Source organism: Elgaria multicarinata, chromosome 1 (genome assembly GCF_023053635.1).
Source record: "Elgaria multicarinata webbii isolate HBS135686 ecotype San Diego chromosome 1, rElgMul1.1.pri, whole genome shotgun sequence".
Classification (NCBI taxonomy): domain Eukaryota; kingdom Metazoa; phylum Chordata; class Lepidosauria; order Squamata; family Anguidae; genus Elgaria; species Elgaria multicarinata.
Genome location: NC_086171.1, coordinates 148,504,129 through 148,530,215, shown reverse-complemented (window position 1 = coordinate 148,530,215; position 26,087 = coordinate 148,504,129). Strand labels below are relative to the sequence as shown.

The 26,087-nt window shown below is 37.5% G+C and overlaps 1 protein-coding gene across 1 annotated transcript in view; it reads right to left on the bottom strand.

The window, feature by feature from the left end:
• The window catches only part of FAF1 (Fas associated factor 1), a 201,166-nt gene that overhangs the window by 133,449 nt on the left and 41,630 nt on the right, over positions 1-26,087 (bottom strand). Inside the window, exons 5-7 of the mRNA XM_063139063.1 lie at positions 25,060-25,151; positions 23,509-23,600; positions 14,530-14,635 (exon numbers count right to left, since the gene is read on the bottom strand). Coding sequence (XP_062995133.1) covers positions 14,530-14,635; positions 23,509-23,600; positions 25,060-25,151 — 290 coding nt within the window. The remainder of the gene's footprint in view (positions 1-14,529; positions 14,636-23,508; positions 23,601-25,059; positions 25,152-26,087) is intronic.

The window sequence follows — 26,087 nt, the reverse complement described above, 5'->3', positions numbered from 1 at the left end:
CAACTGTGGTACTATTCTCATCTACTAAAAAGATAACATGTTTTAAAATCATGAGTCAACAGTATTTTAAGAAGTAGTCTTAAAGTGCTCCTCCATTTTGTTTTGTTTTTTAAAAAAACTTAGTGCCTCACTACATTGTGGAATATTCCTTTCCAGTTCACTGTAACCATATTGTTTTTACATTTGTTTATTCTTTCTTATGTACAGCTATATTTAAAGTATACATGATATGTGAAGTCACTTTAAGATTTAAAGCAATTTAAAATACGTCTTAAATACTTTTGAATTGGCAATTATTTTTAACACAGGTTTACAGAAAACTTTTGCCAGAGTTAACAGTTCATTAGCACTTCCCTACTTATCAATATAATTGGATTGTTTGATGGTACAAAGTCATCTTCTCAAATCAGCTTTTAAAAGGCAAGGTGAAAAATGACCAGATTAATAAGGCTAATCATCTTTACCTAAAATGGCATAAAAGACACCAATATTACTAGAGGGGAAAAAGAGTGGGGCTTTCCCCCTTCATTTTAGTTGTATATTAAGAATTAACCCCTTTTCTATCTTTTCTCCTACCTTCTCCTCTCCATCCCCAGATATTATAACTATTTCACAGACTTTTAAAAAGATACCAAAACAGACAAATTGAGAAATCATTATTTCATGCAAGATGAAAAGCACACTTTTTCTTCAATTTAAAGTTTTTATATATTTACAAAATTTAAATAGCCAATGAAAATCTTACTCAGAGATAGAATGCTATAAAAACTTAGATCTCAAAGTTTCTATTCAATTATATTTAATCTTTACACATTATTTCATCTGAGCATACATTCATTTGCAAAGAAAATGGCATAAGTATTGTTAATGTGATCACCTTGTATATTTGTGAATTGCAGTTGCTTACTTATTTTTAATCATTTCAAACTTTTTCAATAGTGAGCATTATATTAGTGGGCTTGCAGTAAAGAACACTTCAAAAGTTTGTGATTAATCACAATAATGGCTTTGTTTTTTAATTACAGTTCTGTAAAAGTGATTAACAAAATTAGGGCCCAATTTACAATCACTGAGTTGCCATTTTTTTAAAAAGTCACACACCAATGCAATGACTTAAAATTGAATTTCTTTGCATGTCCAAAAACAACTTACATGGCTATGGTTTGGTAACATTAACAACACAATCCTACGCATTTCTACTCAGAAATAAGTCCCATTGATTTCAATAGAACTTGCTTCCAGGTAAGTGCTTATAGGATTTCAACTGAAATTACAAAACCGAAATTAGACATTTGCATTTGTATTTATAGAAATAGCCCCCCCAAAATAGGCAACAATGCGCAGGACACTGTGTGTGTGTTTTATATAACATGTGTGTGTGTGTACACGCACCCACACCATATATAGGTATGTATGCATATGTGTGTATGCGCGATATATATATATATATATATCACTCTCTCCACACACGACAGATACAAAAGTGCTCACAAACCAAAGACTAACAGATGTGTGACTTCTAATTAGTTATAATAATCTCTGCTTCAATGCTATTGGAAAAGGCCTCTCTTTTCTTTGGAAATCAGCGTTCTTTTGAGTTTTAAAGTCTTTGGATGCTTCAAAGTCAGTTTTTTTTAAAAAAATAATAAAAAAAATCTGGCTTTTGTTTGGAATTTCAGACCTCTACAGTGATAACTTTATTGGAAAAAATATTAAATTATAATTATCCCAAACAGACACAGTCTTGTGAAACTAACCTCACATTCATATTAAAATACAAAGAGCTGACTATAATGAATTTGATTCATCCTTGGGACACAAAGCTTTACCACAGTAAACTCAGTCAACTGTTGCTCTTGCTTTTATATTCATGGTACTTAAATAGCGCACTTTAAAACAAAAAAACTCCAATTGGCTTTTCAGTCGTCCAACCTTCCCAAAAATAACGCACTTGAAAAACCCAAAATGATATGAAAAGGCTTCAAGGCCTCTTTTCTCCCTTTCAGAGCACTTTTTTTTTATTTCTGTTTGCAGTAATCTGCCTTTCACTTTCTCGTTGCTACAGAACAAACGAGGAGGCTCAGGACTTTGAAAAGGGGGCTCAATGTGTAATGGGCCCACTAGAATTAATTTAGTTGCACCAAATCCATTGAGCACCGAAGGGGCTTTTCCCCCTCTTCTTCTCAAATCATTCCGAGTTGGACGCAGCCCCCCAGCCTTTGTAATTCTAGTAAAGCACTTAAAGTGCACAGTAGGTGTTCATCAGGACCATCTGGTCAAAAGCAAAACAAGCTGCTGATTTTGCCTTTGAATAGAATGAAGCAAGTGTGAATTAGTCTCTTCAATTAGCACTATTACAACCTGTCAAGTGCATATTGTAAAACAGGATTATTACAGTATTGGTCACCAGTGCAATTATTTACTCTCTGCCTTTTCTTGCATATAAATATGTCCTGGTTTATTAGTTTCTGATAACTAGAAATGGTTTATTTAAATCTATGCTTTACGAAGACATCAACAACACGAATTAACAGGTTATGAAACATATTCTAGCAATACAGTGCTACATCTCATAATTAGGAGTGAATTTTTTTATTATTAGAAAAGGGGTCTTTCATCATTATCAGCTTCATTGTTTCAGTTAATGCATTTTTAAAAATCCATAAGGAATCATGGCTACATACATCTTTTACACACTAAATGACATCCAGACATCAGTATATTGTCTTTGGAGTTGCCACGTTGGAATAGGTACACACAGTAGATCTCTTTTAACTTGTTATTACCTACAAGGTTCCTTTTCTTACCTGCTGTGCGATGTGATACTAGTTTACAAAATACTAATATATTCTCTTTCATATGCAATTGCTGCATAGTAAGATAACTGAAGGCCACATCCAAAGGCTGTTATATTGGGAAAATTCCCCTTTTATCCTTGTATATAGATCTTTAAAGCAACAACTTCCTATGTTGTATGTCGCAGTTCCCTAATCCTTATACTGTGTTTCACAGTTATGAATTCTTAAAATGTGAGCTTTGAATATTAGTTCCTGTGCATAATAAATTCTAAATCGTCCCACAGTCCATTCAGTTCACAAAGAACATTTTCAATGTTCCAAGCTTTGTTTTGTTTTGTTTTTTAAAGGAAGTTTGTTCTATGTTTTATCATCTAACATATTCTAAAATAATGATTTTAATAAAAATGATGGTTTCACCCAAGTGTTACAAACATGGGCCAGGATAAAAACAATGAGCCCAAAAGAGTTTAGACTTTAACAACAGCTCCCCATGCCAAGTGGATACCCCTTTTGGAAACTGAGGAGACTTTCAAAAACAATTTGTGATATGGCATTGGGGCGAGGAGCTGCTGTTCAATGGAAAACTCAGATTTCCCTAGGTTTTTGGATCCCAGCCATAAAACACAAAGACATTAGCACTGGTCAGTCAATAAAAAAAATCAAATACATGAAAATGTAAGTGTATAACTGATGTTAAGAGAGTGTTAATCTAATCAAAATATTATCAATAAAGAAAGGAAGAGTTTACACATACAAATCAAACTAAATCTTACTTTTGACTTAAGCAGTTCTAGAAATAACTTTCTACGCAGTTATTTAGTAAAGTCTATTAACATTATTATAAACTTTGTGTGTAGTGTTATATCTGGGATTAAGCTAGGAGTTCATGTACTTGTGGATACAAGCTTCTGCACATGTATCCCTAACTGGATGGGAATTGGACACAAACCAGGTGCTGCTAACTCAATTTCATTGCCAGATCCAGCAGCAGGAGCCGTGTACACGCAGCTTCATTTGGATACTATAAATACTTCAAACCAGCTGTTTTGCATGGGGAACAATGCTTAGTCCTACATGCTCTTTCCTCTTGCTGAGCAGCTGGCCAGTAATATACAGTTCTTATGTGAGTGTGCACACAGCTGTGGCTACTGTGTGTGTTCTGGACCATAGTCTTTGGAGCTGGGCCATAGCCTTTGCGTTTAAGTGCTCTTTCTTACCCAGAAGCTGTATGTAGTTTCTCAAAATCTCAAAAAAGGGAGGAAAGTGGGACAACCTTCTTCTGATTATTTTGTGTATAAATTAGGACTAGTTCTCAATAGATAAATTGTTTTGTTGTTGTTGCAAACATCCATATTTTCTATGAGAGAAATTTGCCTATATTATATATCACAGTTTTGTGTATTCCATTTCTGGCACTCATCTAATAACAAAGGAAGCTAATAAAAAGCAAGCACAGAAATAATTTTAAATCTATTGTTGTGTTATAAATAAAAACAAAGCACTCCCCACTGTTAAATGTTATTAGCTAGAGCTACTTTATATTGACAGCCTAGCATTGCTCAGATCAATAGATCTTAGGTCTATAGCCTCTTTAGCCAATGGCAGGGATCCATAGAACCATAAACACCTTTCAGGTGTGCACGGGGCCTTTTCAGTCACCCCTTCCTACCACATTCATTTCACCCTCAAAACTACCACTCCTCTGAAGGTCTGGGGAGCCTTTCAAGCAGCATTCATGTAGACAGAAGGGGCTGCTACCAGAAGGAGAATTTGCAAGGGGGGGGGAACCCAGGTGCCAGACTTATTCATTCAGAAGCACTTTTAATGTGCACATGAGGCTCTTTCTATCACCAATGTATTTATAATTTCTGCTTTTGGTGTTGTACAACTTTTCCAACACCATTTTTAAGATATTAAGAGTTTCAAATATCTTTCATAGGAGTCAAAGAATCACACTGTTCCTCTCTTTCTCCCCGCCTCCCCCAAACCTCTCAATATCTCCTAGGGTTAATGATGTCATGTAAAAATACTAGATACATTAAGGATAGTAATTGGTACACAGGCTGGAGGATGAATAAAAAAGCACATCATCATACACATTTAATCTAGAATTTCCATCCCAGTTCTTTACTCATAATCACTAGCATACTGTCTTTGGTCATCCATAAACATGAACAAAATCTGTCGAGATGAAAGCATTTGCCTATGACTGTGAGTACAAAAGTAAATCTGCATTAGATGATCCAGAGTACAAAATTATGGGTACCCACTCTAGGCATCTAGAGTGCATGCTTATCCCTTGCTGACCTACCTTAGAGGACAAGATAATGCACATGAAGCCCTTTAAACATTCAGAAGTGTTATATAAGTTATAAGTATATTCCATTTTGCTCTATATATGCTACTTTTACACAATTCCAAAAGAGAATGAAATATTCCTATGAAAACACCCTCCTCTGTAGCACCCTGTTCCTAAAGTCTGCATTAGCTGATGAAAACTGTGTAGTGAACCCAAGTACAAAATCCAATATGGCCTAGTCTATGCATCCTATCTGGAGAAAACCAATCTCAGAATGGCAGCTATGAATATTGTTGTCCCTAAGTAAGTAGTCTGTGATTTCGTTTTTGTTTCTCCACCACACCCCGTGCCCAACTACACAACGTCTAGAGAACCCACATTAATTGATGTTTCATATTAACATTATAGATTACTAATTATTTACTACACCTTCCCAAAAAATACAGTAGCCCTCCTCAACACGGCAACCTGCTGAATCTGAACACACAACTCCAGTGGCCCATTGCAAGCAAGAGCATAATGCTTAAACCAATGAGTTGTATAACTCATTGGTTTAAGCATTCTCCCTCAGCATGATGGGAATTTTATTTGTACCTAACGCCCCAGTGAGCCGTACCATTCTATGAAAAGTGCAATGCTTAGAACTTGAACACAATGTCCTTATCATTTTAACCCTCCTTACTACTGTTCGGATTACAAGCTCAAGAGATATCTGGGATACAGTTGTCACGAACAGTTGGAGCCATGAAGAATATCTCTCCATGTTTCTTGGCTATTTAGTAGTTGAAGAACAGTATATCTGAATTTGTTTGCATGGAAATTTCCTGTTTGTTCATAGGGCCGTGGCCTGTCAATGGGCAAGATGGCATCTTAATTGGCATGTTTCTCAATCTGCCAGACTTATTCATCTTGAGATATCAGAATAGTAGATGACAAAAACCTCACCTAAACTGCTAAAAAGGCAATTCAGCAGAGAATTAATACGCAGCAAGAACAAAGTGTCTGAGCTTATTTTCCATCACAAAACCACTAAAGCACCTAGGAGTGCTAGGGAAATGATGATGGATTAAATATGGCATTGCAAGGATCAAGAATGGAACCAAAATAACTGGTGATTTGAATGTATCAGTGGACCCTTCAGTTCTGATGTGGTCTCACAGCAAACTGGCCTTACTCCCTCTAGACAGCAAACTGGATGAGTTCACTGCAGAACTTTCTAACTGTTAGTTCAGCCATAAGCAAGGTATTGGAACAGCAATACGAAGTAGAGAGCCTAATCAAAATTATCAAAGATCTACAACTTAAATTGGAAGATCAAGAGAACAGAGATAAATATTTGTGTACAAGGCACAGCAAAGCAAGAGGAAGGCTCAAAGAGCTCCTCCCAAATGTGCCCAATTCAGAAGCAGATTTTGAAGAGCACACTTTCGGCTCTACAGTAATCAGCTCAGAGAGGTAGCCATTGCTTAAAGGGATTCCCCTTTAAACTTATTGGCAAATGTAAAGGGAAGAACTTTTCAGCTTCAACAAGTTCAGCAACATTGGATCTGCTAACTGAGCTAGCACTAGAATCACCCTGCATATAACTGCATATATACAGAAAATGAAGAACACCCCAAAATGGTTTGGATCCAAACTAGCCTCACCTGGCAAAAAAGAAAAGAGGAAGCTACAAACAGATCCCACCAGGGCAAGACAGAGTCCCCTCTCAACTTTTGAAAAACTGATTTTCTAGTCCAAACAGAAAGTTATATCCTTTTTTTACTAAGCTCGCTGATACTAACTCAAGGTGTCTCTAACTTTTGGCTTTAACATGTTAAGCAGAATAAAGCTCTTGACTAGCTTCCAGCTATCATCAATGCATAATACCAAAAATCACTATTATTCTTAACCAGCTCTGATTAATCCCAGGTTGGGTGGGCATTGATTTTAGTAAATCCTTGCACATAGTAGAACCCCAAGCTTTTTTCTTCAGACATAAGCACATAAGCACATAAGCCCTACATGGCTTGGGACCACAATACCTGATGGAACGCCTCTCCCGACATGAACCTACCCGTACACTGCACTCAACATCTAAGGTCCTCCTCCGAGTGCCTACTCCAAGGGAAGCTCGGAGGATGGCAACAAGGGAGAGGGCCTTTTCAGTGGTGGCCCCCCGACTGTGGAATGATCTCCCCGATGAGGCTCGCCTGGCGCCAACATTGTTATCTTTTCGGCGCCAGGTCAAGACTTTTCTCTTCTCCCAGGCATTTTTAACAGCATTTTAACAGCATTTAACAACGTTAAATTTGTTTTTAATGGACCCCACAATTGTTGTTTTTAAATGGATACTGTTGTTTTTATACTGTTTTTTATGTGTGTGTGTGTGTGTGTGTTTTTAAATTGTATACTTTTAATGTTTACTATTTTTAAATGTTGTAAACCGCCCAGAGAGCTTCGGCTGTGGGGCGGTATATAAATGTAATTAAATAAATAAATAAATAAATAAATAAATAAGTAAGAAGAGCCAAGCTGAATCAATCTAAAGGGCTATCTAGTCCAGCATTCTGTTCACTCAGTGGCCAGCCAGCTACCTGTGGGAAGCCCAGAGCTAGGACATGTAAGTTCTCTGGCAACTGACATACAGAGGCATACAGCCTCCAATACCAGGAGGGAATATACAGCCATCAGAACTAATAGTCATTGCCTATTAGTTAAGGGCTAATATGAGGGGGGGCATGCTAAGGTTCCTCCATTGATGGATGGTGTGGCGTTGGGCATGTTTGTTGCTATTATTTTTTACATACTAGAATTTTTGGGCACTATCTGGTTATTCCTAACTGAAGTGGTTTCATTGTTAAACATGCAAAGATAAGGTGCCTCTACAAAATTCTCTCCCAGCTCTGGATATGATAAAGGTTGATTCATTCAGTGTAACTTGATTATGATATCCAAAGTGGGGAGCTTTTCTGTCAAAAGTTAAAGACACCCAAAATCTCTAGACAAGGAGGTTGGACTGTTTTTACTAGAAGCTGCCAGAATGAAAATTGGTAGACAACCTCAAATGGTTATAATAGCATATTCCCCTTCTCCCCCACCCCAACAGGTCTTTACAGCCAACTGTCCTGTGGGAAGAATCCCAGAGAAAGAAGGAGGCAAAAAAGCTCTCAGAGCCTTCTCTAGTTCGCCTGCTCCCACAGGGCTATTGCCACCAACTGCCCTCTGGGATGGATCCTAATGAATTGTTATATTTTAATAAGGTTTAATGTATTTTATTAATGTAGCTTTGTATTATTTATAAGATGCCTTGAAAAGGTTTGTATCTTGAAAGGTGGGATATAAATGGATAATAAATAAATAATTATACAACGGGTGAGTAGACATGTATAGTATATGTGTTGTTTATGTACCAAAATAACTCCCTAAAAACATGCACAATAGAACAGAAGGTTTTCTATCTTCCAATTCCCCAATCTCAGTTCATAACCTTTAACCACACAGCCTGCCAGTGAAAAAAAATCTTGCAATCCTCCTGCAAAACAGCCAAAGAACTGCAACCTCATATGTCAAGGAAAGTCATTCTATAGTCCTGGGGACACCACTACAAAGAAGCTGTTCCTAGCCAGGTAAAGACCCCAATTTTAGCTTAGTCTACCATAGGTTTACAAAACCAGCTGAGTCAGGGTAACTATTCCCATAAAAACTATGAACTGACTTTGTGTTGAACAATTCTGACTTTAATTACAAATGTTTGTTTTTTGAGGCAGCTGAGTGTTGCCCAGAAGCTTTTTTTACCTATCTTTAGCAACTTTGTTAAGGTGGAGGCGGCCATTAACTCTGTTCTTGTAAAAAATACTGTACATTGGGAAAAAGAAACAAACCTGGGCCCTGTTGCCCAGCTAAACACAGATATCCCATCCTATGAGTGTCTGGGACCATACACAATCCTAAACAGAATGGGAAGGCACTCCTCAGATAAACAGATGGGGGCAATTAAATCCCAATTTTGCAAGGCTCTAACAATGAAGTATCATCATTTGGAAATGTTTCATCAGACTCTTCAGGTCTAAACAAGGTTCGCACATCCCATTATGCAATGATACTATTAAAAATATTAAGGCTATGGAGTACTTCTGTTAATTCGGGATTGGTTCTATTAGCCATTTTTCAAGCAGATGTTGGATCACAATGAAGAGTTTGTTTCCTGTTCTTCTTCAAACGCAGTAATGTTAGGAACTTGCCCCACTGAATCTTGTTAAATTCCAGGATATAATCTTAAGAACCAATCCCCTACACTCCAAAGACATAACACATGACAAGGTAAAGCAGAAAGCCTCCAATTTGGTATAAACACTGGACTGGCATGGTGTAAAGTGAGTTTTTTATGTTGGCACCCTAATGCACGTCTCTCCTTAGGCCATGTCCACCACCAACTGAACCAGGAAAGCAGATTCCAAATGCATTGGAGCATGGCCTATGAGGGACTATCTGTCCACCTGCTTCAAAGATGGTCTAGATCAGCCTGGTGCTCTTCAGATATATTTTCGACTACAACTCCCACCATTCTTAGTCTTTGTTCATGCTGGCTGGGGTTGACGAGAGTTGGTCAAAAACATGTAGAGTGAACAAGGTTGGGGAAATCTGGTCTAAGCCATTTCTCCCTAACTGCTTAAATGCCATTTTGTAATATGTAATGATCCAGAGATCTGGGGATCCTCTGACCTGCTTCACTTGGTTTCTTTATCCAATCGTCTTTGGAGCAGCATGAAAAGGGCTCCAAGAACAGCAAAATTCTTCATGACAAGGCAGGAACAGTTACTAGAGAGGCTAGACTGAATTACTGATCTCACCCTTATATGTATTTACATTTTAAACTGTCCTTCATGTGATTCCTGTTGTGACCCCACTTGGAATGGTTCCACTTAGGACTTTTTGCTTTTTCTGTGCTCTTGTTCTAAGTTTGGATCAGCTACAGAGTATATTTCCTCCTTCAAGCACAGCCTTTTGTAGATACTAACCAATTGAGCTCCCAAGAGATCTGGTTCCTTTATAACTTCATATTTGTTTTTAAAAAGTGACATCCCACCACAAGTGAAATACATGCTTGCACTGTATTCAACATATATTTGTATTTCACATGATCTAGTCATGTGAAGTTTATCTTACTAGCAATTTTTAAATACACCTGCAAATCTCAAGCAATTCTTAATGAACTCAAAAGCTTTATTACTTTCCCCTACAGAGACTGAAAGAACTTAACAAAATAAAAGATGCTCCAGTTTAATGTAAAATCAAAACATCTCTTTTAAGGTATGCTTTCAGGTATTTCTGTTTTGGCTTCCTTCTTTACTGTTGTTTTAACAACTCCAGAAGTCAGTGTGGAACATTCACATAAAACAATTAATTCAGCTTTAAAGAAATCGAATTACGATATCAGTATGCATATTTGTAAATTTAAAAAAATACAAAGACCTCCAAGGAAAGAGTTTCACTGTCAGGAGCCCCTGAACACAAAACACATTGAACACCACAACTTTATGCCATTACACAATATTAATCTGGTAAAACATAATGTCATTCTTGAACTCCCACACATTCAAATTTAGAGTTATTTAAAATACAGACCCTATTCCCAAAATAGACTCACCCATATATCTTTCACTAATGCCTGTGACACATATTTATGCCCAGTCTTATTGTGCCAGACTTACAGCACTGATGCAATGCCTTGTGTTTGGGTCAAGAGCTAAAGAGAAGGTTGAGACTGCTCATCAGGACCACTCCCTTCTTTCTCTAACCCTAAGGGCAATCAAAATGGCTTCATAATTGCAACACTAGACACCTAGTGCAGCAACAGGATTATATAGGCTAACTAGCTCTGTGCTACTTTTTGTCTTGCATAGGATTCCACTGCAGCAGTTGCAATTATTATGCTTGATCCACAAGAACTATAACAAAGGATAGAAACAGGCTGTTTTTGTATGCCCAAACTTTTTTTATTTAATCTATGATATAGCAAGGATTATTGTACTAACTGATAAATGTAAACGAGTTTGAACCAAGATTCTTAAATTTAAAAGTTCCCATCTGTGTCCCCAGTTATAAACATTTTAATTCATTTTTTTTATTAAAATACAGGATTTTATCACAGCAAAACTGAGTAATCTAAACTGAAGTTTTAAGAGACAAGATTGTCCTTGATATACTATCTGGTCAAGAGTCACTTACTGCCAGAGTTTCACATTTGATTCCTGTGACACGGATGAATTTGCAATGTAAGCGAACATGAAATAATTGTTTCCAAAGTAATCTCTCCTACTCCCTCACCCAGTTCATATTCATTTTGTTTAAGTCTACAGTAGAGATTCTGCATTAACTGAGGTTTCATTTTACCATCATACATTGCTAATTAAATCCTATCATATCAATGGAAGGGGGAGGTATTTTTAAAAATGCAACATATACAACATCCTAAATCCTGACACTCTGAAATTAAGGGGGAGAATAAGACAGAGTGTAGGATGACAGAAAAGGACTGAATGGTTTCATTCCATCTGTATTGTTAGGCTGAGTCTGCATGGAAGAATCCACAGTCAAGAGACCTGCACTTGAGTCTTCAGTCTAGGCTGGTTTCATATCAGGATCAGCACTGGCTATACATCACTGCATAATGTTACCATAGGGTTCTGTCATAACATACATATGGGTTTTTTGTGGGGGGTTTTTTTCAAGTATGCTTGCTGCATTTCTGTTATAGCACTATAGCACCAAACCAGGAGCAGAAGAAACCCTCATGCAGGTTTTTCTTAGTTTTTTTTTTTAATTCACCCTTCTATTCTTATTCAATACATCAGGATTTCTTTTTAAATCAACTTGCTGTTTCAGTAGCTTCTCAATGTACACTCCAAACGAAAATCAAAGGGCTTTTAACTAGGAGAGTAATGTTCACTGGTTTTCAATAACCTTAACAGATTCTTCACTAGCTCATTGAAAAAATATTCATGATACTATTTTAATTGGAAAAGACAGGAAAAATATTGTTAATGTTGCTTGCAAGTCATTGAAGCAGTAAAATACGCTTAAATAGTCCAAGCAACTGAGTCTGGAGAGACAGTTGCATCCAGTAGTTGTAGTGAGCCCTGAAACATTTCTAGAATGTTAAGTATTTCCTTTAATAATTGATGTAGACATTTTGAATCTTTCTGCATAGGATATCAGGTGTGAGTAGATTGCATTAACACTGCTTAAACATTTCAACTTGTCAGTATGGCCAACTCGATTTCTGAAATATTTGCAGTATTTTCCCATCGAAACAGTAATAAAGGTAAAATAAATATATGCCACTGCTTTATAATCACTGAACATTAATGAATATTTTATGTCTTTTTAAATCTCCCTGTTTAATTTTAAAGGGTGAAATTAAGTCTCCTTCACGCAATATGCCAATTATCTGTAAATCAAACAATAACTCAGCCATTATACTCCTTTTTGTTAATATACGGGAAACTAATTTGAAAACATTGGATGGTACTTTTATAGAATAACTGAATAGTCCTTCCTGCCCTCTGGTGGTTGACAAATGAAATTCACACATGAAGTTAATTTACTACTGAAATATATAAGTGAAAGCATAGATAAACCACTAATTTGTCAAAAACTTTTGAAAACAGAGGAAAGACAAGTTTACCAGAAGCTTCAAATAAAAATGTTTCATATATGATTAACTTTCCCTTTCATAAAGGCAATCGAGTTTAACAGCTAACGTTCAAAAGCTACATTCAAATTTGAACAGAAATACCAAAGAAAGTTCAGTTACGAGCTCCTTTTGCACACAGGGATGTTCTTTTTTATTTCTTTGAAAAGCAGCCTGCTTCATTCCACAACACAAATGACTTTAAATTCTCTGCTATTTGAAGCAGCACTGGCGGGCTGAGAGGGGAGAATTGGGCAAAACCCACTACCTATTTGAATACTACTAATATAGGTGCAGGTAGTAGATATGGGAATTTTAGCTCAAAATGCCCATTTTTCAACCCTTGATAATAGTGCTGAGCAATTTCACTTTATGTTTAGGAATGGCAGACAATTTTCCATCACTTGGTTGAGTAGAACAATAACACATATCTATTCTAATTACTAATTTGGAATGTGGTTCTTCATTGGAATTCTAAATTTAGCTTCTTTGTAACTGCATTACATGCAATCGCTATGGTTTCTTGGAAGCAACATGATAAGATGTAATCATTTGGTCCTATTATTTTATTTCTTGGGGGCCATTCTGGACCAATAAAAAGCAATTGTATTATTCATTTGCAATTCGCTAGCCTCTAAGTATAGGTACAAAACAAATATTAATTAATGTTTTGTAAGCTACAAAACTGCATTTTGGTACCTGCAAACACTGATCCACAAGCGAGATTAAAATACCTGTATTCTTGAAGTTACATTGAACTAACTTAGAAAGAGCCAAAACAGCATAAATTGGCTTCTAGTATTATGGGCACTGGTGCTAAAAGAAATTCAAAGTAAGAAGTTGTGAAATACGTGCATAGGGGCTTTCCGGATGCCCCCTTCCAGCAGCAACCCCCACAAACAAAGTACCCCCAAAAGACAAAGGCCCTCTAAACCTGCACTCCACAGAGTGTGAGGGCTTGCTGCTGGAAGGAGAAAAAATGGCCATCAATGCATTTTACACATATACAGGCCTCTTTGGATTCCAGCCACTGTATTTAATTTGTGGGAGGGGTGGATTGGTTTAACATCCCAAGAAAAGATTCAAGAGAAACACTTGCTTTTGGAATGGATCTGCTAATGTATTACAAATGGGTTGAAATTACCTACATAGTAAGAGCAGGGAAGCTGATGGCTTGATTTCTGATATACAACAAGGTTATGAAATAGACAAGGATTTTAATTTTTTAAGGCAAAGGGCAATGACAATTTCAGGGAGCACATCTGTCTTTCAATGAAAGATCTGCAAGGGACTCTTCTTTGCAACATCACCCCTTGCTGGCTGTTTTAGAGAATAACAGTCATCTCATTTTAAATCGATTTCATCCATCTCATTCCATCCATAGCCAAGGCAATAAGACAGCAGTGTGTTTGATACAAGGAGTATGTGGGGAAATGTAGGAAAACACAACAGCATAAGAGAGAGAGAGAGAAAGCCTAACTAGATGACACTAGCTCATCTCCGGCGATGCATTTTGCTACTATAATGCAACATGCTACAGAGCATTCTACTGCTTTGGGCTAAAATTAATGCAAATTTTATATGTAGGTCACACCATCTGATGTACCTACAGTAATCTTCCAGTTAATTAAAAGCTAAAAACTTAATAACGAAACACAAAAGGAAGTCTGCAGCCTGAATACATAAGCCCTCTTTAACAAAGCTAACATTAGTTATAATGAGCTACATTTATTCTTCAGCTGTGAGACAGAACTCACCTCCTGAATGGTACTGCTTCCTGAGAAGTTGAGGTTGTACTCCCGCTGGACTTCTCGATGGGTGACGATCAGCATGAAGTTTTGATTTAATGATTCCTGCAGGGCACTGAAAGGGTTGAGAGAAAAACAAGAAAATCAGGAGCGAGCATGTTCTAGCTTGCTTTACATTTAGCTGGAAAACCCCAGGAGTATCCTAAACTCTACAGAGACAAGTCCAGGCACAATGTTATCATCGCTTTCTTTTTTGCTCCTAAAGGCAAGGAAGCATGCGGAGAATGGCCAAGGGGGCTAACCTGTTAACTCCTTCTCTCCTAAGGTGGCTGAAGCATCGAAGGCTACATTTTAACTCTTCAGAATTTTCACAACACAGAGCCAACTGTGATTACTACCATGCTCAGCAATATTTCACACACATGTTCACTTAACACAAGGTTTTAAACTATATCCGGAAAATAAAAGCATAGATGCACGACCAATCATAAACACACATACAGAAATGTGCCTATTAAAAAAGCATGCTATGATTTATTTTATTTCTGATAATTATAAAATGCCTTTCTGCCAGTTGTATCAATGATAATGTACAGTCTTTATGTGCTGTGATACTATAAGAGTGTGAGTGTGTGTGTGTATATACACTATGAGCCAGTGTGGTGTAGTGGCTAAAGTGTTGGACTGGGAATCAGGAGATCCGGGTTCTAGACCCACTTGGCCATGGAAACCCACTGAGTGACTTAGGGCCAGTCACAGACTCTCAGCCCAACCTACCTCACAGGTTTGTTGTTGTGAGAATAAAGTGGAGAGGAGGAGGATTATGTACACACAGCCTTGGGTTCCGTGGAGGAAAAAAGGCAGGATAGAAATGCAATAATAAATAAATAAATAAATCATCCTTTTCATCTACAGAACAGAAACAATTATTTCCATGCCTATATTGGGAAAGACTATATCGATACTATGTAGTATTGAAAGATACTATAGTCTACATATAAATATTGTAGCGTCTCAACTAGTGGGGGGGGGGAATTATGCAAACGCCGGTCACACACTAAGCACGTGCAGGGCCCAAACAGAGGAAGCAGTTTTCCTCCACACAACAATGCTCAACTTTAAAGGGGTGAGAGTCGTTAAAAGCTAATAGCATCCAGGACTGAGAGAGTAGAATTAGTCAGGGAGGGCATAGTATGAGACTGCTTAACAATATTTCTATAGCTGATGTCATAAGCTTTTGGGGGTTTGAGCAAACCAGTTCTCTTCATCCCTTCCATTTCATTCTTTTTTGTTTTTCCCCTGCCCAGGGACTGGTTCTTGGGATTACTGCTCGGTTACATGACAGCTGTGCTTTGAGGCACCACAGGGCTCTGCTTTGTTTCTCCGTGATGTTTTAACATCTACATGAAACAATTGGGTGAGGTCATTCAGAGATTGGAATGTCTTCTTCAGGTTTCTCCCACCCTCCCAACCTTCTGAGATAAGGTGGGTGGTGACCCAAGATAGGGCTCTTCAGTAGTGGTGCACCATCTTTGGAATGGCTTCCTCAGAGAGACTCACCTGGTGCTGCTTCTGTTATCCATTTGGCACCAGTTGAAGACCTATCGCTGATACCAGTTTTTGTCATGCTGATATGGATTTTACGTGGTTTAACTATCTTCTGCTATTGTTCTGCTATTTTAATGTGATGACTTGTTGTTTTAAATTGATTACTTTGAAATGGTTAGCTGAGTGGGATATGAAATATATCTTGACACAACTGCCCTCAAAATTATAGCTCCTGGAGAGCAATGAGCATGCTCAGTCCTTGCCTGGCCATTTAGTTTCTCACCCCCCGTTTCATTTTTCAAAATCGACACGCTAATAATTTTCTGCATACCTGGGGAGTTACTCAAGCATGCAGAAACTGTTACCATGTCTGTGGGTAGTCTGTTTCACAGGCCTGATGAAAGGCATGGAATAATGATGCTTATGCTATAGTATTCATTTAGTTTTAAATGGGAGTTGTATTGGTTTTATTGAAATACAAGACCAAAAAAAAGGAAACAATGTATGGCATAGTGATAAATTTGGTTGTGTTAGTAAATTCTGCCTCATAAAAACAGAAAAATCTAATTGGAAGATGTTTTAAAATTCATTTAAACTAGAGTAAATGTAAGAAATAGAGTTTGTACTCATACTTGATGTATGTGTAGGCTATTTTTCCTTGTTCTGGCAGAATTGCTATGAATAAATATCTACAATGTATTAATTTCATATCAAAAAGAGTCTGTGGCACCCATGTTTTATGAATAAGGCATGAGCTTTCACGGGCTAAACCCAATTTGTCAAATGCATATCATTGTTTTAGTGTTGTTGCACCGTCCTATGCATGTTTACTTGGAAGTAAGTTCCACTGTGTCCAATGGCACTTACTCACAGGTTAGTATGCATATGATTGCAGCCCAAGCGTGGTAGACAGTGGGTTGGTCAACAATATGTATTTGAAGTTCACCATGGCAAACGCTTCAATTTCAAATGCGATCTCTGGTGGTATAAAGCAAGACAATAATTGGTCCTCCTTTATTTAATTAAATCAATATGTATTATGCTGGTTAGAGGCGATAACAAATTAGATTATACTCTAATTTGTCTAAGTGGGAACACTGCGTTAGAGAAAGTACCTTGCCTAATGAAGGCATAGTGAGCATCAGTGATTTGTCTCTGATAAAGCTACCCATTAAAACATTTTCAGAGTGGCAAAAATCAACACCCACTTCTTGACCAGTTTAGACTAACACTTGGTTCAAGTATTTAGAGTAAAGTCTAGAATAGGATATTTTTTTCTTCTGAATGCTCACAATTCCCCAAGGGAAAGGAATGAATATATACTGGCAGAACAGATTTCTTGTACATATGTGCAAATTTATAAATTAGGAACCACTTCCTGTAAAATTGCATTCACTGCCAACCTATCATTTTTCTTCCTAAACATTTTTTCCTACTGTAATACTATGCATCTTGACACTTAGTTATGAACCTACATAGCATGGGTGATGCACAGGTGGAAGCAGGTTTCCACAAGCATCTCCTGCTAGGAAATAAGCTACACATCCCAAGGGGCTGCCTATACAGTTCTCAGTGCTTGATCTCCACATCTAGGTCTATATGTACAGTTCCCCATCTATCACGTGTTGGGAGTCATGCACAACACTGGAAAAATGGTTGCTATCAGGGGAAATGCAGATCAGCTATTAGGAAAGTTGGGAACTGTATGCAGATCCTCTTTTCTCCTCATTGTCCTATTTCTCAGCCAACAGCACTAAGTGTCCAGCTCTAAGACATGCACCCGCACAGCTAACCTCTCATTCTGTATATCTCTGTGTTTGTGTTTGCTCTGTTCTATATCTAGAGTTTGAAGTTCACATCTGATATAATCATTCATTTAGATTTATAATCAGCCTTTGAAAATGGTCCAGAAACTTCAACTGGTACAAATAGGGCAGCACATTTACTAAAAGGGACTGGCCAACGAGACCACATCACGCCAGTCCTTTTCCAGCTTCATTGGCTGCCACTCCAGGTCCAGGCCCAATTCAAAGTGCTGGTATTAACATTTAAAGCCCTAAACAGCTTGGGGCCAGACTATCTGAAGGAACACCTCCTCCCATATGTACCTGCCTAGACTCTAAGGTCATCCTCAGGGGTCCTTCTCCGTGAGCCCCTGCCAAAGGAAGTGAGGCAGGTGGCTACCAGGAGGAGGGTCTACTCTGCTGTGGCACTCCGGCTGTGGAATGAGCTCCCTGAGGAGTTTCGCCTGGCACCTGCACTATATTCTTTTAGATGCTAGGTGAAGACCTTTTAATTCTCTCAGTATTTTAACAGTCTATAAATTAATTTTAACTTTGCTGCTTTAAATTTGTATTTTGGTTTGTATTTCTGCACTGCTGCTGATTTTATCCTGGTTGAGCTTTTATATTGTATTTTATAGTATGGTTTTATACTGTTGTTTTATACTTTGAATGGTTTTAATTTTTGTGAACTGCCCAGAGAGCTTCGGCTATTGGGCGGTATAGAAATGCAATAAATAAATAAATAGCACAAAAAGGCTCAGGATAGTAGTTCTAAAAATAAGGATTGTACCCGATTTCAAAAACTTAAAACATATTTGTAAATCATCCCTTCATTCACATACCTCCTCACTCTAAGTAGTGCTCCACAACAGCTCAGCTTCTCAGACAAGTAAGCAAGCCCACAAGACTTTTGAGGGGGGAAATTGGGCATATAGGGTCAAACCAAAAGTGGCATTCATTCAATGAGTGCAATTATCATCCATATTTTTGTTATGTAAATAGCAGCCATCAAAAAAAGTCCCTGAGGAATTGTGAAGAAGGACTGCCCTCTCCCTGTGTCCCCACCACCACCACCAAAAATCACCTCTCTGAAGCTACTTGCAATTCAAGTGGAGCTTCCATTGGTGCCCCCGCCTATCTAAAAGGCTCCACCTCCCTATACCACTGCCTACAGTCAGTGGGATGCTCGCTGCTCCACGTATCCATGCTGTGTGAGGGGAGTTCTTCTGTGGCAAGGAACAGGGCCTTCACAGCTATTGCTCTGAGGAAGGATTTCCCTAATAAAATTCTAAACTGTCTGGTCTTAAGCTTTTCAGAGAAGACACAAAACCTAACTCTTCCAGAAGGCCTATGATCATCAAGTGGAGATTGGGGGGCTCTGTTGCTACTGCTCTTGTTAATAATATTGTAATATTTATTGGCAGTTTTCATTTTTTTCCGTTTTATTCTGTTTGAGGCTACCTTGACCTTTGGAAAAGCAAGATATAGCTACATTTATGATTAAATTTAATCTGTGCCTTGGCAGTAATATACATTTTCCCCCTTCTTTCCTTCCCCCATGAAGTTGCATGTCTTTCCACCATTTTCCACAGCCACTATTGTGCAAATGAACCACACCCAATATCTTATCTTCAGTCTCTTTCCCCCGTCCCAGAGCCACTTCAAAAACGAATGAGTTGCTAGACACATATATGCCTGCCTGCTTCAAAACATCAAAGTAATGCCAACAAAAGTTATAGAATGCTGAAGGACAGAGTAAAGCTTTGAGGACCCAAGAGAGGAGAGCTTCAATTCTGTATACTTCTCCATTTCCATACCACTATTCCTGCAATGCCTCACATATTCCCTGCTAAGAACCGAATTATTAGGTGATTCAAACTGAACAAGAACTTTAAAAATTGGCACATTTTGCTATAGCTGCTCATAAAATTAAGAGCAAAAGCAGTTGATAAAATTGACCATTTTGGGATTAGAGCGAAATGTTATAACTCTTTATGTAAATCTCTATTTTAGTTATATCCTCCCAGAGCCTTTCATAGTACAAAGAGATTTTTTTCTGCCCCATATTAAGTGCATGGCAATCATTAGGGGAAAACTACCATACACATATAACATGCAGCTTGTCCTTGTAACAGAATTATATTTTAAAGAGCTTTATCTATATAACAAATACGTTAGTGAAATGTTTATTACTAGAGGTCTTCCAGAGCAATTTTGCTCTCTTTTTTTAACTGAAGCTTAAGCAGTGTAGACATGAAGAAAATTCTGAAAGTTCAAAAATGTTTAAAGCTCGAGCTTTAATAGCCAAACAGTATGTTTCCGCACCATGGCCAAGAGCATGAGGCCATCAGGGAATTACAGCTCCCATGTAGCTCCATGCTGCATAGGCATACAGGTAGAAAAACACAAAGTCAGGTATGGAGGGAGGGCCTTGGGCTTTACAAGTTGGGCCTACTCTCATAGCAGCCATATTGGCAGCAGGGATGGTGGTGGAGACAGCAGTAAATGCTTGGAGGAGGAGGAAAAGAAACGGCTCAAGGAAAAGCCAGGTTTTAAAGTATGGGGAAGAAGAAAGGAGGTGGAATTGAGGCCTAAGGGGAAGAAGCAAATATTGTTCAGTAACAAACGGTGTAAGGAAGCGAGGGCCAAAAGTCCTCAGTTGCACTGAACGAAAGTAACCCTCCAAACAGCTTCTGGAAGACTGACATAGCAGGAGTCAAGGAACAGTATGTTTAGCCTTCAGACTACTAATGCCCATTGTGTGTTTAGGTATTTTGGTTTTAGCCCTAATGTTCCCAACATAAAATGGAAGATTCTAAACATTTTCAGTGGTTGGGAACAGTATCCAATAACACTCTGACATTGATTGTTTCAGATCTTTATTAGATGAATTTGTATCTGAAAACAAAACAATGGCTTTGATCCTAACTAATGCTCTGGTGGGAGCATTCCCTCAGTGGAAGTCTGCTCAAAGGATGCTCTCACTGGTAGAAGAGGGGAAGGAAAGTTTTGTCCATTCCTCCATCACTATGCAGTTCTTGCACCTCTGAAAATATGTTCCAGAGGATTGGTGGAACCTCTGGAACAGCATGCAAAAAGGAAGAAAAAAATCCATGAAAATTGCCCTCCCCACACTCATTCTCCAACAGAAGCCTCTACTGGATAAGACCCCCTGCCCTGGGTGGAAGGAGCTCTTCCATTCACAGAAGAGAATTCAGAATCCAAGGCAACATTTTTAGAACAAGTTATGGTTATGGAATCAGTTTTGCCAGCTCCATTACAGCACAATCTTATACATGTTTACTCAGAAGCCAGTTCCACTGAATAAAGTTTAACCCCAGGTAAGTGGGTATAGAATTTGTAGTCTTGTTCTAGTTCAGCTCCACGAAGTCCCCTCATGAATTTCAGCAGGAAAATATCCATTATTCATCAGATCTATTCATTTTTCCTTCCAAACATCTAAATTTTAACAAAATATCATGACACATAATAATTAACATTTCCATTGCAAACATACAGATTTATACAAGCTCATGTCAACAGACATCCAAATTTACTATAATTACAGTTTATTTACACTAAAACAAAACATGGAATCGGTATGTAAATGTAATGTTTGTTGTAGCTAATGCAGCAAGCGATGGCAGATTAGTCTCAAACAGCAATCAGTCAGAAAATCTGGCTAGTATGGAAAATGAGAAGGGGTTCTGCTTGTTTATCTTGCATTTTTAAACTTTTGAGATGTTCTAAACTGTCTCGTTAAAAGCGTGAAATAAAAATCTTTAAAGCTTACTGTCACTGAGACTTTTAGGCTGCAACCCATGCACACATAAAAGTAAGTCCAAATAGATTCAATAAGGCTTAATTCTGAGTAGATGGGATTGTGCTGTATCTACTGCTCTAGTACAGCAAAATAGACAATAGCAATAAATACCAATTACATCATTCTTAACTAAAATGTTGCTACAATTAACATATACCTAGACATCACAGCACAATTTATTATTTAGTGTTTGTCACACACAGGGAAACAAAACCAGATTAATATGCTGTAATCTTTGCCTTTCATCTATGCGGATACTTTCACCTTTATATTTTTCCACTTAGTTTTAATGCTTGAAATATCAACTCCTCCTTATAAAATTAGCATTCGATTAAAAGCAGCACAGTCAATAATCTACAATGGCTGTGCATTATGCTGAGAGACTATAGTTTGCAGGCATCCACTGGGATCCAAAGAGTTGGTTGGATTTATGAAAGGGGGTTGTGCTACTCCGACAGATTTTTGTTTTATTTCTTTCAACTGCTGACCCACCCGCAATATTGGAGAATACCTCTGAATCTCTTTGGTTTAAAAAGCAGTTTGCAGTGCCATATTGTGGTTCAAGAACAACAAAGATTCATCCCCCTTGGGCTCAGAAAACTAGTTGCACACTTCTTTGAATCCTACCTGTTATTTATTTTTAAACATTTATATGTTCATTTACCAAAAATCCCCAGGGCAGCTTACAACAAAGGCAATATCAAACACAATAAAATGGATGTTGATGTAGTTTATTACATGGGCCAATCTTTTTTTAAAAAATAAAATAATTAAGAAAAACTAGACCTAAGAAGAAAAGACCAAAGACAGCTATAAAAATAGGCCAGAACAATAAAAAAAGGTAAGGGCAGTGCAAAGCATCAGTTGAATGTTGGAAAGGAGAAACACTGGAAGGCCTGGGCTAATAAAAAGGGCTTCAGTGCTAGGCAAAGAACATCAAATTCGGCCCCAGGCAATCTTCTCTGGGAAATTCATGCCAACCTGTGAAAGGCCCTCTCTCTCTGCTGGTAGGCTCTTTAATCTAGCAGAGGTCTCCATGAGTAGAACAGGGAGGGGGACGATTTTCCACCCTGTAGGGCCCTGTGCCCCCTTTTCCATATCTACTTCAGAGATCTGGTGGACCCTTTGGAACACCATGGAATGTGTAGCAAGTAGCTGCAAGGTGGGTGGGTGGAGGAATTGGCAAAAAAAAAATGCCTCCATTGGATTAAAGAGCCTTCCATCAGCAGAGAAACACCAATGGATTCAATCCATTATAAAATTTGTCGTTGTTTTTAGTTTTGTTTTATTATATGCCACTTGGGGGGCTTTGCCAAAAAGCAGCTTATAAAATCAGAAAAATAAAGAAAAGAAATTAAATGGTAAGGTGGGAACCCACAAACTACCCAACTTGAGAAAATGCAAGTTAAGTAGTGCTGGAACAGACCATTAGCGTATCTTGTCAAATCCCCTATACTGAACCATATCTCCACTACTTATTAACAACATTCACTCCAACCAACTTATATTATCCAGATTATATTATCCCAACAACAGGAGTTTAAAAAGCTATTAATAATTATCATCTAAAGAATGCAGGTAGAAAAGTTCTTATTTCAAGCATTTACGACCTTGCTTGTATGTCGAAGTTTATCATGGGCACTGATCTTTTCTTAAAATAAAAATAAATATCAGAGATACTGATTTAAACCTGAGAAGAAAAAAGCGGAGACAGATTTTTTTAAAAAAGGGTAACAAAAATAAGATTTTACAACAAGACTGTTAATGTAAGTGCCTTATATCGCATGCTTTTACATTATGACGTACAAATTTATTTATTTTATATCATCTTACCCAGGGAGACTTGATGAAGATGGTGGTGGCAAGTCAGGTGTTAGGACGTACAGGCTGTTGTTTTTTGGCAAATGCAGGGTTTTTAGAACAGTCTGTAGGGAAAATATATTGATAAATTATAAGCTGCAAAATGTTTCTATCAGGTGCCCTCATCTCAAACTAAGGACAAAATTAGATGCGAGGTTAAATGCGTTATTAGCAACCACACCTGTGTGTGTGTTTTTAAAAACTAACAAAAAGCACAGGGGGAACCATTAATATCACATGGAAACCCCCCCCCCCTCTGTGGTCCTGATGAAAATCACCCTGAGCTTCTATTAGCTCTAGAAGGAAAATTCCCACTGGCGCCAATGGATGTTAAAGTCTAGCTTATCATCATGTCTAGCTTGGCCCTAAACATGTTTCATTGCAATAAAATAAGGTGTCTTGTACCTAATATATGGTGTCTTATATGGGGCACTATCAAACTTTCCTCTGTCTCCAGAATCCATTTTCATATCTCTGAAGAAACAGAGCAGCGTTGCTTCTTTATAGTGATAGAGAATATTTTATATATGTTTAATCTATGTTGAAGTACATTTATTTATTTATATTTGCATTATGAGAGAGCAATGACCAATACTTCAGCATTGCTGACCTTTATCTTGGGGCTAGAAGAACTTCCTTTTGCCCACCAAAACTTTATTTCCAGCTTACATAGCTGCAACAGAGTAAATCATTCACAGAGGAAGGGCTTTGGAAGTCCAAATGTAACCTGCAGGCCTTCATTACCCATGCTCAATCCCAGTCTTCCCCAACATGGTGATCTCAAGGCTATAGCTCCCCACAGACTGTTATAGCATTGGGAACCACACTTCCCAATGCTACATCACTGAATTTTATATCACACGTATCTCTGGTGTAGATGCATTGGGATGAAGATTGCAGTCCTACACATTTAATTTTGGAATCCATAACTTAGGAAGGCCCTTGAAAGTCTGCTCTAATCCTCTGTAGACAGAGGAGAGAAATCGGTGAATATTAGGGCCTCCCTTTGTGAACAGGATCAAACCCCTCAATCCTTTAGTTTTGTTTTCAAATATCAATATTTAGAGTAAAATCCTACTTAGCATAGACTTATGTTAGCCATGGCTAACTTAAGTCCATTTAATTTGAATTGGTGTACTCTGAACAAGACTTACACGGAATTTTAGCCTTATGTTTTTATTGAAGATGCTAATATATATTTATAAGCTACAGGATATTAAACTATTTTGTGTATTGGCAACAAGACTTTGTTATTACAATGTCAATGTTCTCCAATAAAGCACCCATCAGATTATATTTTGCAAGAAAAACTGGCTGTGTACATTTTCCACAACAGATTAGAGAAGGTTTCATGACATCCACCCCAGAGAACTTCAGCTATGGGGCGGTACATAAATGTAATAAATAAATAAATAAATCCAAAAGGTTTCATATGTTGTCTGCACATGGGCACTAGGTACCAGGTGGCAGGAAACACAACATGGCATATAGGCAGAAGATTCTGAAACAAATATAGGAACTCACACTATCATCTACGTCTCCAGTCTTCCAGCCCTTTAGCAACATTTTTGATGTGGGAATCTGAAGTTCATTTTCTAAAATATGTTTGATCTCTCCTGGAAAGGAAAAATATAAATATTTACATTTTCCTGCATTCAGCTTTACAAACCATTGGCAAAATTATCTTATTGTAACTGTTTTAAATTCTTTTACATTTTGTATGGTAACGTTTTTTATATTGTTTTTGTTTTATAACAATTGTGAACACTCCAGAGAGCTTTGGCTATTGTGAGGTATAGAAATGAAATTAATGAATGAAAAAATGAATAAATGAATGTTATTAAAAGAAGTCCAAACATTCCCCACTCTTGCTGTATTTTAAACATTTATTTCAACATTATTATTTTTAATACTTCAATAAAGGCACATAATTAGAGATAACACAGAGAGAGAGAGAGAACACATATGTATCACATAAAATACTAGAATACTGAAAAAGAATATTTAGGATAATTTTTAATTGATGCCATAAATGATTATTGACTTCAGACAATTTATTCTTCCAATCTTGGGGCAGACAGATTCAGTGAACTCAAATGGCATACAGTGAACTAAAACAAAACTTATCATTTCAACTGTGAGGGATATATAGCTTGCTTGCAGAACTTTGATTTCTACAATATAATTTAACATAATATCATTCCTTAAATGGATATTGTTGTTTTTATGCTTTTGATGGTTTTAAATTTTTGTATATTTGTTTTTAATGTTCACTGTTTTCAACTTTTGTAAACCGCCCAGAGAGCTTCAGCTATGGGGCAGTATATATAAATGTAATAAATAATACCTTAATCAATATTTTGGCTCAACCCAGTGGCTCGCAGGGACAGTCCTGAATGAACTAAATTTTAAGCAAATTCACATACAATGTAACCAGTCATTTACCACCTTCTAAGGATAACAATGGGCAGCCTTCCCCTGGATCAGTTCAAAGGCCTACTTAGCCCAGTGCTGTCCACAATACTATTGCGACTCAAGGAGTCAGTCAATGG